The 16,980-nt window shown below is 47.6% G+C and overlaps 1 protein-coding gene across 15 annotated transcripts in view; it reads left to right on the top strand.

Moving 5' to 3' along the window:
• Positions 1-13,814, top strand: part of DEPDC5 (DEP domain containing 5, GATOR1 subcomplex subunit) — a 75,764-nt gene extending 61,950 nt beyond the window's left edge. For 3 of the 15 annotated variants that reach the window (XM_081338646.1, XM_081338648.1, XM_081338639.1), the window contains 5 exons: positions 4,063-4,232; positions 4,472-4,643; positions 5,793-5,853; positions 6,140-6,225; positions 6,791-8,235. In XM_081338646.1, the coding sequence (XP_081194772.1) occupies positions 4,063-4,232; positions 4,472-4,643; positions 5,793-5,853; positions 6,140-6,225; positions 6,791-7,083 (782 nt within the window). In that variant the 3' untranslated portion in view covers positions 7,084-8,235. Of the gene's footprint in view, positions 1-4,062; positions 4,233-4,471; positions 4,644-5,792; positions 5,854-6,139; positions 6,226-6,790; positions 8,308-9,030; positions 9,186-11,774; positions 12,788-12,962 lie in introns of those variants that run through there. The other 12 variants (XR_014027851.1, XR_014027853.1, XR_014027854.1 and 9 more) reach the window with 12 other exon arrangements.
• The last annotated feature ends 3,166 nt before the right edge of the window (positions 13,815-16,980 follow it).

Below are 16,980 nucleotides of genomic sequence, written 5' to 3'. Positions count from 1 at the left end.
TGGCTTAGGACTCTATCCCAAAATGTGGGGTTTCTGTTCCTCCAAATTAGGAGGGACCTGACCAGGAAGATTTGGGGGGGGGGAGAAATGCATCAACTGAAAAGTGGAGGAGGGGGATGACGGTGATCTGGAAATGTTGCATTGGCTCCATATTAGGCCTTTTAAAGCCAGGGCTCTCCAACCGTGGCAACTTTAAGACTTGTGGACTTCAACTCCCAGCTTTGCTGGCTGGGAAATTATGAGTTGAAGTCCATAAGTCTTAAAGTTGCCACGGTTGGAGACTTCTGCTTTAAGCCATTATGGGCATTCCTGTTCCAAAATCATCTGAGAGGTAAATCTCAGGTCAATCAATAAATCAAAATAGAGCTGGAAGGGACCCTGGAGGTCTTCTAGTCCAGCCCCCTGCTCAAGCAGGAGCCCCTAAACCATTCCAGACAAGTGTCTGTCCAGCCTCTTCTTAAAAACCTCCAGTCATGGAGCACCCACAACTTCTGAAGGGAAAGCTGTTCCACTGGTTAATTCTCCTCACTGTCAGGAAGTTTCTCCTTAACTCCAGGTTGCTTCTCTCCTTGATCAGTTTCCATCCATTGTTTCTTGTCTTTTGCCTTCTGGTGCTTTGGAGGCAGCCCCTCAAATACTGGAATACTGCTATCATGTCACTCCTAGTCCTTCTTTTTCCTAGACTGGCCATTCCCAAATCCTGCAACAATTCTTCATATATTTTAGTCTCCAGGCCTTTAATCATCTTAGCTGCTCTTCCTTGCACTTTCCCCCAAAGTCTCAACATCTTTTTTGTAATGTGACCAAAACTGGATCCAGTACTCCATATGTGGCTTTATTAAGGCTTTATAAAGCAGTACTAATACTTCATGTGATTTTGATTCTGTGTTTCTGTTTATACAACCAAGGATTGTATTAGCTTTTTTGGCTGCTGCCGCATATTGCTGGCTCATGTTTAAGTGATCGTCCGCTAGGACTCCAAGGTCCCTTTCACGGTTACTGTTTTTGAGCCAGGTCTCACCTAATCGGTACTTATACCTTTGGTTTTCCTACCTAAATGTAAAACTTTGCTTTTCTCCACATTAAAATTCATGTTGTTGGATAAGGCCCATTGTTCAAGTCTGTCTAGGTCTTTCTGGATCCTGAGCTTGTCTTCTGGGGTCTTGGCTCTTCCTGCCAGCTTGGTATCATCTGCAGATTTGATGAGTTCCCCTTCAATTCCCTCATCTAAGTCTTTATGAAGATATTGGGGAGTCCTGGGCCTAATATGGAACCCTGTGACACCCCCCTGTTTACTTCCCTCCATGTGGATGTAGTGCCGTTGAGGACTACTCATTGAGTACAGTTTGTCAGCCAGTTACACATTCATCTGGTGGTGATGCTTTCTATCCCACATTTTTCTAGCTTACCAAGAAGTAGGTTGTGGTCTACCTATTGAATGCCTTACTGAAATCTAAGTATACTACATCCACAGCATTTTGCTGGTCTACTAGGTTAGTCACTTTGTCAAAGAATGAAAATTTTAACAAATCCATGCTGGCTACTAGTTATAACTTTATTTGTTTCTAGATGTTCGCAGATCTGTTTTTTGATTATCTTTTCCAGTTTCTTCCCAGATAGTGATGTTAAACTGATTGATCTATAATTTCCTGGGTCTGTTTTTTTCCACCCCCTTTTTTGAAGATGGGAACCACATCAGCTCTTTTCCAATCCTCAGGTAATTCCCGGGTGTTCCAGGATTTTTGAAAGATATGGTGCAGTGGTTCTGAGATAACATCTGCCAGCTCCTTCAGAACTCTGGGATGTAATCCATCAGGTCCCAGTGATTTATATTTGTCAAGATCAAATGGAATCTTTTTCAGTGGTATTGTGTTAGATTGGGCTTTTATGATCATATTTTCCAGAGTTTCCCACGCTCCTTGAGTTGTTTTCCCCTTTACAATTTTCATCCATGGAATTTTTCTTAGGCTTTCTCTGAGTTACTTAAAATCAGCTCTTTTAAAGTTTAAGACACTGGCTGGATTATATTCTGTTGCTTGTGTTTGCATTATATTGAATTTCAACATGACGTGATCACTCTCGCCCATAGTTCCAGCAACTTCAACTCCCTCTGTCACTTCTCTGTTAGTAAGAATTACCGTATTTTTCGGACCATAAGACGCACCCAGTTTTTAGAGCAGGAAAACAAGGGAAAAAAATTCTTTCTCCTTCTCTCTTTCTCTCCCTCCCTCTTCCATTGTCCCTTCCTTCCTTCCTTCCTTCCTTCCTTCCTTCCTTCCTTCCTTCCTTCCTTCCTTCCTTCCTTCCTTCCTTCCCTCCCTCTTTGTCCTTCCCTCTCTGCATTAGAGCAGTACCTGCGGAGGCGGCCCTGCAGCCCGGCTTTCTCTTGCAGAAAGCAAGCTGAAACGGAGTGAGGGAGATTGCCAGAAATGCGAATTGGCCGATCTCGCGCTCCTGCAAACTCCCTCGCTCGGTTTCAGCTTCCCTTGCTACAAGAGAAAGCAAGCTGAAACAGAGTGAGGGAGATTGCCAGAAATGTGAATCGGCTGATCTCGTGCTCCTGCAAACTCCCTCGCTCGGTTTCAGCTTCCCTTGCTACAAGAGAAAGCAGGCTGAAACGAGGCAGATTGCAGCAGCGCGAGATCAGCCGATTCACATTCCTGGCAATCTCCCTCACTCCGTTTCAGCCTGCTTTCTCTTGTAGTAGCAAGGGAAGCTGAAACCGAGCGAGGGAGAGTGCAGGAGCGTGAGATCGGCGTTTCTCAGCACGTGCCGATTCGTGCTCCTGGCAATCTCCCTTGCTTTCCACTTGCGGAGGTTGGGGCTGGCCATACGGATCACCTTCGGACCATAAGATGCACCTTCGTTTTCCCCCCCACTTTTGGGAAAAAAGTGCGTCTTATGGTCCGAAAAATACGGTAGGTCCAGTTAGCTTTACGTCTAGTTCCCTCCTCCACCTTTTGGATGATAAAGCTGTCAGCTAAGTTGGTTAGGAATCTGTTCGATTTCCCACGCTGCAGAGTTTGTCTCCCAGTTGATATCAGATGTTTCATGACCCAGCGAGGTACCATCAGTGCTAATCCCAGAGAGTAAACCCCATTCCCATTTAGCACTGATGGTATTCCCTGGTTGGGTCGTGAAACATCTGCAAGAAAACCACCAAGCCCAGAGAGCACCAAGGACCCCACAATCCTCCTCCTCCTCTCCATAAACCCCACTCCCTTCTAGCACTGCTGATGTTATTTAGATGGGTCATGAAACGTCTGCAAGAAAAGCCAAGCTCAGAAAGCACCAAGATTCTCTTCCGTTGAAAGCAGTGAGGAAGCAGCTGATAAGAACTGTGTTTGGGTCGAGGTGTTTGGCCTTTGTGTCCGAGTGGGACTGAGTCCCACCCTTGAGGGGTGTTGAAAGGGCAGAGCATCTGGAGCCGTAGAAGAGGCCACGCACAAACCTGGGCCAGGGCTTCAGGCTTCCTTGACCCTTGAAGGACTTTCTGTTACCTGCCCTCCGATATTACAGTGGGGAAGCTCTTTAGGGCGCAGCGGAGGTGAGATGGAATGGCGACATAGCAGGACGAGATGGGTTCTGGCCTAGTCCCCGTCCTCCCCCCCCCCGAGTCATCAGTAACCCCCAGATGCATTCCATAAACTCCTTGGCAAGTTTCTGCTCCGACTTTCTCTAAAGTTAAAATCAAGAGAAACTGGCAGTGGGAGGAAACCCCGGAGACAGCCAAAATGTTTGTCTTCCATCGTGAAGGGAATGAGAGGCCAGTGAATGGCTGATGAAGGAAAACGTAACCAGTAGCTGCAGCTCTTTGCTCATTTCCTTATTCCCGGGGGCTTGAAAGAGACCACCCCCAAAACAGGGCTGCAGAGTCTCTGGAGCAGCCTGCATGCTGGGGAATTCAAGTTTCTGGAAGAAGGGCTGATCCTGCCACCCAACGTGGAGGCGCTTGGCTGCTTGCAGTAATGCCGGTAAGCCAGAAAGTTGCCAGATGGCTAACACTATCTCCCATTTGCTCTCCCTCCCTCCCCTTGTGCTCTTCGGTTCCTCTCCGGGCAGCTGCCACAGTGCCAGAACAGCGGACAGTGACCCTGGATGTGGACATAAACAACCGCACAGACCGGCTGGAGTGGTGCAGCTGTTATTACCACGGCAACTTCTCCCTCAGTGCTGCCTTTGAAATCAAACTGCACTGGATGGCCGTGACGGCGGCTGTTCTCTTCGAGATGGTGAGCTCGGGCGGGCGGGCGGGCCTTCGGGCTGGGCAATCAGAACGGTCTCTTACAGGCCAGGTCTGCTGGTTTCCAAGGCCGTGCTTGGTCGTCATTTGAACCCGGTACTGCTAAGCTTGTAAGCCGCCCTGAGTCTTCGGAGAAGGGCGGGATATAAATGGAATAAAAATAAATAAATAAAAAATAAAGGCGGGCCTGCAGACAAGGCGAAGCCACCTACCAGCCTCTTTCCACAGGTCCAAGGCTGGCATCGCAAAGCCACTTCCTGTGGATTCCTGCTGGTCCCGGTCCTGGAAGGCCCGTTTGCCCTGCCCAGTTACTTGTACGGAGACCCCCTTCGGGCCCAGCTTTTCATCCCGCTCAGCATCAGCTGCCTGCTGAAAGAGGGCAGCGAACACCTCTTTGACGGTGAGGAGGGAGCTTGCTTTTAACCAGCTTGCCGATCAAGCAAGGACATCTTACTCCCTTATCCCAGAGGCAACTCTGTTCGTTTGCTAAAATTTATATGCTGCCTGTCAAGTGACTCTTACAATATCATAAGAGCGGACGTAAAAACATTAAATGTTAAACTAAGTCAAAAACCAGTCCGCTAATCATCCCAGTAGGGAACCTCCCATCAGGCCCCAGGCCAATCAGCAGCTCCTGCCTTCCTAATTGTTGTGATTCAGGGTCAGCCTGTGGGTTCGGCAGTTGGGTCAGATGACTCAGAGGAGGAGGAGGAGGGGGGTGTTGAAGAGCTTGCTGAGGGGGTTGGACAGCTTGATGAGAGCCCCCAGCCAGGCCCCTCTCATCTGGTCACGACGCAGACCCAGCTGTGAGCCTGACAGCGTGGATGAAGATGACCCACAGCTGGCCCTGTTCAAGGACGCCCGACGCAGGAGGCAGTCAATCAGGAGTAAACAGAGGAAGGCAATGGGGCTCCTCGGAAGGAGGCAGAGAGAAGCCACGCCCTGAACTGTATTTAAGGGGGAATGCATGGGAGGGCTGGTTTGCTGAAGGTAACCGCTTGAAAAGCTCCTGTTTCTTGGTTCGTTCTATTTGTTTTTGTAGCAATAAATTTGGCAGGCGTAATTCCAGCCTCTTGCCTTCTTGTAAAAGGGGTTGTCCCTGCCTTTTCTGCAGGGCCGGTAGCAGGCTGGTACAGAACACTAATCAGTAGGTGAGCTTTTTCTCTACCTGAACCTCTTAGGAGGAGGATATCTGGGAAAGAGAGGCGGGGAAGTGAGGTCCAAGGAAGGGGAGAAGGAAGAAAGCCATGAGACCGACAACTCCCTTGCTAGGCCAGGGCAGGCAATTCCAGCGGTGGCAGGGCAGAGACTGGGCAGGGAAGGACCTTTTTTTACCAAGCATCACTTGACCCTCGGAACTACACCTGGACGGGGGAGGCTGAATCACCTGGAGCTTTGGGGAGACAAGATCAGTGCTTTCTTGAGACCAAACAAGGTAATATAGGAGCATCTCCCAACTGCGCAATTCTCCAGAAAGCTTCGCAGGAGGTGCCTGAGAAATCTTGGGATCTTGACAGCAACTGGAACTTGCCTCCGCTTTCTTTTGCAGGCTTTGAGCCAGAAACCTATTGGGACCGGATGCACCTTCTGCAGGAGGCCATTGCACACAGGTGAGCCGGGGAGGTGCTGTTGGCAGGTGTGTGTGTGTGTGTGTGTGTGTGTGCAGTGGGTGACACAAGGTGTAGGAAGCAGGCTGAAAAGTCCGCAGCGCTTCTTCTTCTGCAAGGCTGGGCGTTTATTCTACTTTTCCTTCCTCTGCTCCGAATCCAAAGGGGAACTGGATGAGGACATTTTCGTGGGGCCATGAAGCTTCTGGCAGACTAGGCTCCCGAGGGACTTGCCCCACAGGATAGGCTTCTCCTCGCGCGCTCAACAAGAGCTGTGCTTTGCTCCCAGCAGGTTTGGATTCGTACAGGATAAATACTCGGCCTCTGCCTTCAACTTCCCTGCAGAGAACAAACCCCAGTACATCCATGTTACCGGTGAGCTCTCTCCCCCTTCAGGAGTGGGGATGGTGGGCCCTGCATCGTCCGTCTTGCTTCTGGGCAGGGGGGGGCTGCAGTCCTTGTCTCTGGCAGTTCCAGGACTGCAGGCAGCAAGAAGAGCCTCCCTCCTGTGCCCACAAAGCCCTGCCCTGCCCTTTCTGCCGATGGGCCAGGAGAAAGAGGGCTAGTATGGCCCAGCCCAGACTGGCTGGCTGACGGACTCTGGTACTCTGACGCCCAGCCAGCTGCTGTGAGGCTCCTCGCCTCTCCTCCTTCCCACCCGAAACTGAACTTTGGCTTCAGAACTCTGCTTTGCTCAGGAGGAGCTCCTGGCTCCTGGCCGGACAGCTTTGTGCGAAAGCAGAGAACTCTGTAAAGTTCAGCTTCACAAGAGCGGCCACCTCCGAGACTTCATGCTGGCTCAGGAATTCTGGGAGTTGAAGTCCGTAATTCATAAAAGGACCATCGTTCCCACCCCTCTTCTAGAAAAAACCCTCCCAGGTTGAGGTAGGCCCAGAAAGCTCCTGTCCTCTGAAACCCCCCCCCCCTTCTCCCCACTCAGGCACGGTCTTCCTCCAGCTGCCCTACTCCAAGAGGAAGTTTTCCGGGCAGCAACGCCGCCGCCGCAACTCCACCAGCTCTGCCAACCAGAACGTCTTCTGCGAGGAGCGCATTGGCTACCACTGGGCCTACAACACCATGCTGACCAAAACCTGGCGATCCAGTGCCACCGGTGACGAGAAGTTTGCCGACCGGCTGCTGAAAGACTTCACGGACTTCTGCTGCAACAAAGATGGTCGTCTCATCTCCTTCTGGGCGGGCTGCCTGGAGAAGATGCACGCCAGCGCGCCCTGAGGACCGGCTTCCGCAACCAAACTCAGGCGGGAGCAGCCGAAGCCTTGTGGCACGCCCGGCCTCTGGGCGCGCAGTTAGGCCCTGCGAGGATCAGACTGGGAGGAAAGAAGATTTGAGGAGCTGAAAAATGGCAGGCAGAAATTTGCTAGGTGTACCGGAAGGCTTGTGCCTGCTCCTGTGTGCCAGATGCTATCTATAAATATGTAAATATATACAGTATAAATATGGAATTTAAAATGTAATCAATAGGAAAGAACATGCTTTCCTCCTGTTCTTTGCATTTTGATAAGCCTGCAGCATATTTAAAAGGTAGGTAATTAGGAGAAGAGCAGAAATGGCCACGGTGAAAAGATCCTGGTCGAAAGGGAGAGTTTAAAGATGCTGGGTGGGAACAAGCCAGAAATCCAGAGAGCAAGACGGAGTCGTTTGAGCTGAAAGGGTCGAGGAAGCAGAAGCAGCTTTCGAAGGAGAAGAACGATGGGATCCCTGCCGAAAGGTGAAGCCGGGAGCAGATCACTTCTCAGCCTTTTGGCTCAAATCAAGCACATACGAGGGGACAGAAGGATGTTTGGCCTAGTAATTAAAGCACCAGGTTAGAAACCAGAAGCCATGAGTTCAAGTCCTTCCTTAGGCAAGAAAACCAGCTGGGTGACTTTGGGCCAATCACCAGGAGACAGTGAGTTCTAGTCCCGCTTTAGGCGACTCAGCCCAACCCATCTCAAAGGGTTGTTGTGGAGAAAACAGGGCATGCACACACAGACTGCATTCCCACAGCACCTTCACTTGGGCAAACGGAACTGATGCCCAGGCAGCCGATGCCCAGAGTCACCTGTAGAGAGATTGGCAGCATACAAATTTCATAGCTAAATAAGTAGGCCTCCTTGGCCAAATTCTCCGACTCGGCCCTTACCAGGGCCTGTGAGTGTCCTTGTCTGCCTCTGCACGCAGACTCCGGACCTCCTCCTCTTCCTCACTCCTGGCTGGCCACTCCAGGCTCCCCACAATCTGTGTGCCTCCCTGGCAAACAAGGAATTTTCTCCCATTGGTTGGTCTGCAGCTCCACTTCCTTGGACGTGGAGATGAGCCTGAAGCTGCTGGCAGGCCCCTAAGCCGGGGGGTGGGGGGGCAAAATCAGGCATCCGTGGCAAAGATCCTTCGGGAGATCAGGAGGTCAAACTCACCTGAACCAGACACAGGAAGCAGGGCCTGAGCATGAGCGAGACCCCTCCCTAAGCCCCATCGACAGGGCAAAAGGCAAGAGCTTGTGAATCAATGCAAAGATATGGGGAGATAAAAAGGGGTCCCAGAGCCCACTCGAAGTCGCCTTTGCATCCAGACCTGGCAGCTCCTGCCCCTTGCCAGCCCGGTGTGTGGCCCGAGCGTACAAGTCTGAACAAAGCAGAAACCCCACTTGCAAGCGGTCAAGCTTGGTTGCCACCGCCTTTCTTGGCTGGTTCCTGCTGGCCAGCCGAGCCTCAATCACCTGGCCACCCCCGGCCATTGGAGCTGGAGGCCAAGCTTTGCTCTGACGAACTCATGCAAAGGGGGGGGGGGGCTGCGGAATAGAATAGAAAATATGGAAAGGAATAGAATAAGAATAGAACAGAACAGAATAGAATCTGGAAGGGGCCTTGGAGGTCTAATCCAACTCCCTGCTCAAGCAGGAGAACCTAGACCATCTCAGACAAGTGACTGACTAGTCTCCTTTTAAAAACCTCCGGTGATGGAGCGCCCACACTTTGTGGAGGCAAGCTGTTCCACTGGTTGATTGTCCTCACTGTTAGGAAGTTTCTCCTTAATTCCAGGTTGCTTCTCTCTTTGATCAGCTTCCAACTGTTGTTTCTCATCCTTCCCTCTGGTGAACAACCTGGCCCCCTCTTCTTTGTGGCTGCCCCTCAAGTAGTGGAATACTGCTATCATGTCTCCCCTATTTTTTCTTTTCTTTAGACTAGCCAGACCCAAGTCCTGCCTGAAACCCAACTGGCCTGAACGGCATCATGGAAACAATGCGGAAATGGATTGGCAAGAATCAGTTTTGCAGGATTCACCTTAAATCCTCTTACCTAGTAATTTGACAGTGGGAGTCCTCTAGGGTTAATATGGTATAACTTGATTTTAGCAAAGCATTTGACAGTGTGCCCTGCAGCATCCAAATGAGCAAGATGTGGATTGGATGGATCAAGGGGATAGAAAACCTTAACCATGGGAGGCTCAATCTCGAATCCTTCCTTTTTAATAAGAGCCCTGGTGGTGCAATGTAGTATTGCAGGCTGCTCACTAACATGTTCAATCCTGTGGCTCAAGGTTGACTCGAGGTGGTTAAATTGGGGGGGGGGCAAAATGCTGACTTTCTAAACTGCTCCGAGAGTGCTGTAAAGCACTATGAAGCGGTATATAAGTGCTATTGCTATTTGTTAACAGGAATAGTATTCTCCAATGACACAAAATTGGTTGAAGTAGATAATAAGCACTTTTGTCCACTTAGGTTATCCATTGCTAAATGCAGCAACATCCTAGTATGAGATAGATGGTAGAAAATAAACATGGTGACCTTGACAGAGAAATGCAAAAAACAGGACCTTGGCAAAAGAGGGCAAAGCATTTTTAAATCCCAAACAATGAGATAACTTGGAAGTGACTCATGCCCTAATTAACCGAAGGAGAAGGTGCAACACAGTCGGACTGGCCAGATTCTGTTACCGTGGGCCATCTCAATAAAATACTTCTAGCCTTTCTGTAGAGTTGACATTCTGGTCTGTTTAGTGTAGCTGACAATAGGGCTGACATTTAAAAGGATTTAAATTCAGATTAGGAAGAACTTCTTAGTAAGGTCAGCCAAGAGACTGGATAGTCCTCTATTAGGGATGGGATAGTGATTCCTGCAGTGTGCAGGGAATTGAATTTGATGATCTCTTAGGTTACTTCCAACTGATCATGGTTCTCCGATCTGTGCAGTAACATTTAAGTGAATTTAGTTTGGTTTGGATTTACTCCAATAGAGGCTCAGGAAAAGATCTTTTCAAACATGAGGAAGATAAAATAACATTGGTTGGACTTCAGATTGCAAGTCTGCATTTTAACAGGGCATTTGAAAGATAAGACATTTTACATGTCAAAAGAGTAGCCTATAAATGTTTCTCCACATACATTTTTCAAGAATTTAGATGCTCCATATCTGTAGAAACAAGACTTTGTAGTACAACTGAGAAGGGTAAAACAGATAGTAACCTAGGAACTACAAGGGTGGGATGACAGCCCTACATTAAACCCACAAATCATATTACACATAGTGTGATAAGAACAATAAATGGGTGCAAAGTCATCTGTCAATTAAATTCCCAAGACTGAGCAACTCTAGAGGCAAAAGGAGAGATGGGAAATAAGATCAAGCTGGAGCAGGATCTCCATGGCTCCTCCGTATTCAGCCTAAGGCAGTGGGAAGGCATCCAGGGGATAAAATGCTAATAAGGCACTGGATCACATAGCTGAACACCTGTTTCGGGATTAGTATTACCAGCATAACAATGGCATTGATCCTGTATCCATAATAAAGAAAGGAGGATCTGAGATTGATCCCCGTGGGATACTTACTATAAGGGGAAATTTATTGGTGGGAAAAAGAACAAGACAACAACAAAGACATTTTTTAACCAAACAAGGGCCCACCCAACGATACTAGGTGTTTCTGTTACCCAAGTAAAGTCTTGAGAAAGTGCCTTCTCATTGGACTGCACTGGCCAACATCCAGACTGAGATGGACCCAGAAGGCTTTTAGGAGATAAAAGAAGAATCAGGTGTGAGAGACGAACTCAGGTTTTAAATAAAGGAAGCGCACCGAAGGATCTAAGGAGGGCTTCTTGACAAAAGGATGAAATGCATGTTTATAAAAGTCTAGATGACTATTTGTGATTAAAGAAGCAAATAATATAGGCGAGAAAAAGAAATAAAACAGTAGGATGAAGAACAGAATAGAATAGAATCTGAAAGGGACCTTGGAGGTCTGCTAGTCCAGCCCCCTGCTCAAGCAGGAGGATCTATACCATCTCAGACAAGTGTCTGTCCAGCCTCTTCTTAAAAACCTCCAGTGATGGAGCACCCACGATTTCTGGAAGCAAGCTGTTCCACTGGTTAATTGTCCTCACTGTCAGGAAGTTTCTCCTTAATTCCTTGTTGCTTCTCTCTTTGATCAGTTTCCAACCCTTGTTTCTCGTCCTGCCCTCTGGTGCTTTGTTGAGCTTCACTCTCCTTCAAATATGGAGGCAGTAGGAAGCATAGCAGAGGACGGCTAGGGGAAGAAAAAGGATGGACATTATTGGTCACCTGATTGGAGAAAAGTCCTCCCAAGCCCTGAACTGAAAAAGACACCCTGGAGGGTTACCTGTTTCCTTGGCAGAGGGGGGCATGAGGCGAACGGGGAACGAAAGCTGGGAAAAAGCTGACGAGGAGTCCAGCCTCAAAGCAAGCCTGGTTTTGTCTCTGGCAGTTGAGAAAAGTGATCGCCCAAAGCACCAAGTGTCTGTGTGTGTGTGTGTGTGTGTGTGTGTGTGTGTGTGTGTGTGTGTGTGTGTGTTTGTTCACAAGGTACCTGGTGGAGAGGACTTGGCTCTTAGTAGTAGTTAATAACCAGGAGCAAGCTACTCCAGAGATACCTTGGTGATAGTACTGAACAAGTCACCCACTGTTTTTTATAGAAGATCAAGCTGCTAAACCACAAAAGAGGATGAGCAAAACGGACTGAGGGATTGAGGCTAAATCCCAGCAAGGCAGAACGACCCCAGTTCCATGGATGTTCCATTTATTGCTCCAAAGCAGTTCTACTGATAACTCCTTCTGGAAAAGCCTGGGGGAAGCTGTGGCCAGGAATGCTGGTTTACCTAAGAGCCCAGGCTGTCTTTCCCAGTAGACTCTGCTCATCTTGCGGGGACCAGGAGGCGGCAATGCTGCAGGTGCCCAGCATGAGAGACTGAGGGAGAAGACTCCCAGAAAACGGGCTTCTCAGTTGCAGTGTGCCCAGGAGTTCAGGGTTGCCCATCCTTCTCATGTTCCCTTTTCTCCTTCAGCAAAAGGGCATCACTTAAGGTTGACTGTTTTATGGCTGTTTTGATCTGTATACCTTTAAACCACTGTGGGAAGAATCCAGAGAAAGAAATATTTTGGGAAATATTAAAAAGGCAGAATATATTTCCCCAAAGGAACAATGAAAAAGATCTTTTAAAAGGCAGAAGCCAGCTCCCAGAAATCAGCTCCAGCTCCTAGGCAGAGGCCAGCTTTCAGAAATGCAAATTCAATAATCCATTCAGGAAGGTTGGGGCCAGGAGGCTAGAAGCTGATGAGATTAGGAAGACAAAGACCCCTAAAATCTACATTCCCCACCCAAACTCTTAAGACATGACCTTTGGGGACATAATAGGATTAACCCACCAAGGGCACACTCGAAGCTCAGGTCAAAGTACATGACACAGGAAATACAAAGCCACAAACAGGAACAGAAAACAACCTCAAGAGCCCAAGAAGGTATAAAAACCCACCACTCCCAGCAACATGTGGTCAGTTTTCCGAGAGCCACGTTTTTGTCTGGCTCTGCCCTTCAATAAACTACAACCTTCTTTCTAAAGCAGTCTCCATTTTGTTTATTCCCAGCTTGGACTGGACCTGATGAAGACTTTTCTTTCAACACCACCATGAGTTGCAGGTGTAATTGTTGGTAATAAATACATTCCACTACTCAACAGCTGATTTACAGTATTTGTAGCTATAAAATTGTAATCTATTATTACAGCCGTAAGGTAAAAACTTGTAGGTTTGGGTTTGTGTGGGATATTTTTAGAGATGGTTTTTGTCCTCTGAAACTGTTTAACAATTTGATGTGCATTTTGCAGCTTACTGAGCTGAATGAGCCTCTTTCGGATGGAGAGAGAAGGAGCCTGTTATCTAGCCTAGGAGAATGCCAGTGCCAGGCAATCTTTCTGGTGACTCACCAGGCAGCATTGAGGGGAAAGCCCGAGTTGATGGGAAAACTGAAAGCACAGGAGGAGAGGAGAGAACGCCGTGATGTCTTGGCTCCCCAAGAACTCTGGTGACATTCAGTGGGAACCAGAACTCTAAGGAGGAGAGAGGATTATTGCTGCTAGTTGGCTAAGGTACTCCGGAGGCGAAGAAGAGCAGCGTGGTGGGTGCATCAGAGGCTACGAGGAAGGCTGTGAAATGAGCTGCTTTCTAGCCAAATAAATCTTGGGTGAGGGTATCCTAGAGTCGGGCAGGTGGAATGAGGAAGACCACCTCACCTCGAAGGTCAACCGGCCGGAAGAGGAAGCCAGGGAGGGCACCGCCTGAAGAACCTTTGAATCCCAGCTCTCCATCCATTGTCACCTCACTGCAATCCCACAGCGGCCCTTTGCCCTGGTCCCATCACGCAGCCGGGGCATAAGTGTGTGGTTGGCCAAACGTGCTGCTGCAGGGACAGAGCTGTATGGCTTAGCATAGTGGCATATTTTTATATAATTTTATTAAACTTAATATATAAAACACAGGCAAAAATAAAGGTAATGGTGGAAGGCAAAAACAGGAAAAGAAGTGTGGATTAAAGGGGAAAAGGAAAAAAAAGCATTAACTTCCAACTCTTTTCAGCCCAGTAGAATAAAGGTAATAATGTTACAGCTGTGACTTTTTACTTTTGCATTCCTAGTGTCGACTAGCTGTTTCTGTAACAACAGACTTATCTAATCAGCGAATCCCAGAGTCAAACTTGCATTTTTCTTTCCTGCGTGAGAACAAAATCTAGAAGGAGTTTGCAAGTAGAAACAAAAGTAGAGGTTTGTTTTTTTTATTAAAGCAGCTAATATGCCCATGTCTTCTGGCTCCATCAGTTTTTCAAGCCATTCTTTCCATTGTGGAAGTTCAACTATTTCTCCTTGAACTAAGAAGAAACTTCCTGACCGTTAGAACAATTAACCAGTGGAACAACCTGCCTCCAGAAGCTGTGAATGCTCCAATACTGGAAGTCTTTAAGAAGAGACTGGCCAGCCATTTGTCTGAAATGGTATAGGGTTTCCTGCCTGAGCAGGGATTGGACTAGATGACCTTCAAGATCCTTTACAACATTATTGTTGTTGTTGTTGTATCTTTCCATTTTTGCACACAAAGCATTTTTGTTGTGGTCAGCATATACAACAACAAAGTTCCCAATTTTTTTCAAGTTCCTTGTCCACTCACTTGCTGAGTTCTACTTTCATTGTGCGGATCATCTCTTAAAATATGAATCTTACCCCAGTATTTCTTCACTTTGTCACAAGTCCACCAGATGGTAAAAAGTTTCTTGTTTACATTTCCAACATGCATTTTAAATACCTTTATGTATCTTTGACAATTTCTTAGGTATTAAACACCAAAATATTTTATTAAAAATTCTTTTAAGTTATAATTCAGTGTAATTTTAAACCCTTCATCCATATGTTTTCCCATTGATCAAGCATTATATTATGCCCAAAGTTCTCCACCCATTGAATCATACAAACTTTCACATATTCACTTTCCAAGTTCAAATTCAGTAACTCTAAACCTTGGCAATAACATGTTCATCATTACCACACAATATAATTTCAAATTCAGTTTTACAGAGTCAAACCTGTAACTTTTCTGGTCCAGCTTGAATCTTTCCTTTAGTTGTAAATAGGGTAACAGTTACCCGGTAACCAGTGACAGATATGCCCTCCTGGCTCCAGATCTTCTCTGGACTTGAGATTAGGTTCACCTTGATCAAAAAATATTTGACCAGAAGTCTGGCCTCATCGCCAATTCTTTTCTTAAAAAAAAGTGATACCCGCAAAGAGAATCTTGTTTTATGTTCATTCCAAACCTTTAGGATGATCTGGAAGTGGCCCGTGGTCCTTCCTTGACTGTCCCAGCGGCCACAAAAGAGCCGCTTCCCTCTCTGCTCCCTACCCCTTTCGGCATCAAAGACAAATGCTGGAAGAAGAACTCATTTCACCTCTGCCCCTCTTTAACCTTCCCTACACACCTGGATGTGGCCGCGGGAGAGGAAAACAAGCGGCTGCAGAAAACGGCTTTCTAGGACATTTTTGATCACCAACATCGGAAGGAACCATAAATCCTTCTGGTCTGTTTGCACATGGGGATTCATTCAGGCAGTCAATGCCTCACCTTTTCAGGGTTGTAATGAAAAGCTAACATTCAGAAGTACTTAAGTGAGCTCACGTAGAGCTCATTCCAGAAAAAGGAGCCACCATGGATCTGAGACACTTGTTAGGCTGCTCAGCAGGACTTCAGGGGGATTCTCCATTCTGTCCAACATGGTCTTTGGCCACCTTCTAAGCTTTGGTGAGACGGGTTCCCGTGCTTAGACCTGCTTGCCCGTGTCTATTTGCTCCATCAGAGTACCAATCCTTCCTTGCTTCTGAGTACTTTCCTCTTGGTTTTCATGGCATATAGCCCTAGTAGTGCCATGATGTCATTGCCCAAGCAATGGTTGCCATGGGGACTGGATGACATGTAGAAAGTTGCTAGGGATACAGAGCTGGCTTGGAGAGGGGGAGACAAAACCTCTGCAAAGATTCTTTGTCATCATAGGAGAAGAGACACAATAACAATTTAATTTCCTGGATTTTGAATGTCAGACAGATCTCACGTGTCAACCGCTCAAATTAATTCCAAGGCAGGAGCTAATAGGGGAAGAGTCGAGGGGTGGGGGGAGCTTCTCCAAAGAGTCCTAAAAGGATAATTTTGAAGACTCACAATGATGGGGGGGTACATGGAGGGGAGAGAAAGAGAGCAGAAGCCACCTTGGCTGCACAAAATCCTTTGTGAAATGGACTCCTGTGGCAAGTGGAAGGAGGTCACCACGGAAATATGAACAGAAATGCCTGCCTTTGTAGACAGAGAGCCAGGAAAGCTAAAAATAAACTGAGATTAGTGAAGGCTGCTCAGGACAATACAAAGAATGTCTTCAGAAACTCAAAAGGAAACCATAAACCAGCTGCTTAGTGAAGGAGGAGAGAGGGGATCAAAGCAGAAGAAAAGTCAGAGTGGCTTAACTCGAGTGATGGAGCAGATCCTAAGGGACTCCTTCCAGGTCTGTGCTCCTATGAGGTCCAGATTCATTAATGTTACAGAACAACCCACAAAGAACCCCAAAGAAGACACCTTAGGCCAAAGACCTTTGGCTCTTTGAGAACCCTTTCCCTTTCCAGAGTAGCCAAACCTTTGTCTTGTTGGCGTGGTAAGTACCCATTTGTGAAATTTCAACTTCCTTGTCCTCTTCTTAGGAGGGCAGGAATGTGGCTGAGAAAACTCCACCTGCATTTCTGTAATGACTGTGCAGGAGGCAGAGCAGCCCAAGGGATGGGGCGGCGGCAGTGGCACAGATGCTCCTCTCCAGGATGAGGGCAGGGCAGAATAATTTAATTTCCCCACTGAACCATTTTACTTCCTCCGTTTGTTGGCACGAGTAAATATGGGTAATGTGTTTGGTGCAAGCCTGTGGCTTTTGCATCTTTCCTGTGGTGCAACTTAAGCCCCTCTGCTCCTTTGAGGCTCAGCAGATTTTCTCTCAGCTGCCTGGATCTTCCCAAAGGATCTTGAGGGTGGCGCTCCAACACTGCCCTCCCCCAGTTACTAAAGGATCACCACTCAAGAACAAGGATATCTGGGAACAGAGCCACAGTAGCCCCAGATGAGAAGAGCTTTTTCCAACCAACCAATTTTATTAAAAGGCAGAAGATTTTGTGAGCTAGGCTGATGTTGTGTATCAACTGCAATCCATCCTACATCAACCTAGCCTGCCCCAGTCTAGACCCTCAGTGAAACTGGTTGGTCAGAGAAGGGGGCTTCAGGGCCACTCCTGATTATCTGCCATCTACAAAAGTGTGCCTCAGTGCTTAA

The sequence above is a fragment of the Vipera berus genome (assembly GCF_964194415.1).
Source record: "Vipera berus genome assembly, chromosome: 14".
Lineage (NCBI taxonomy): Eukaryota > Metazoa > Chordata > Lepidosauria > Squamata > Viperidae > Vipera > Vipera berus.
This window is presented reverse-complemented; position numbering and strand designations above follow the sequence as displayed.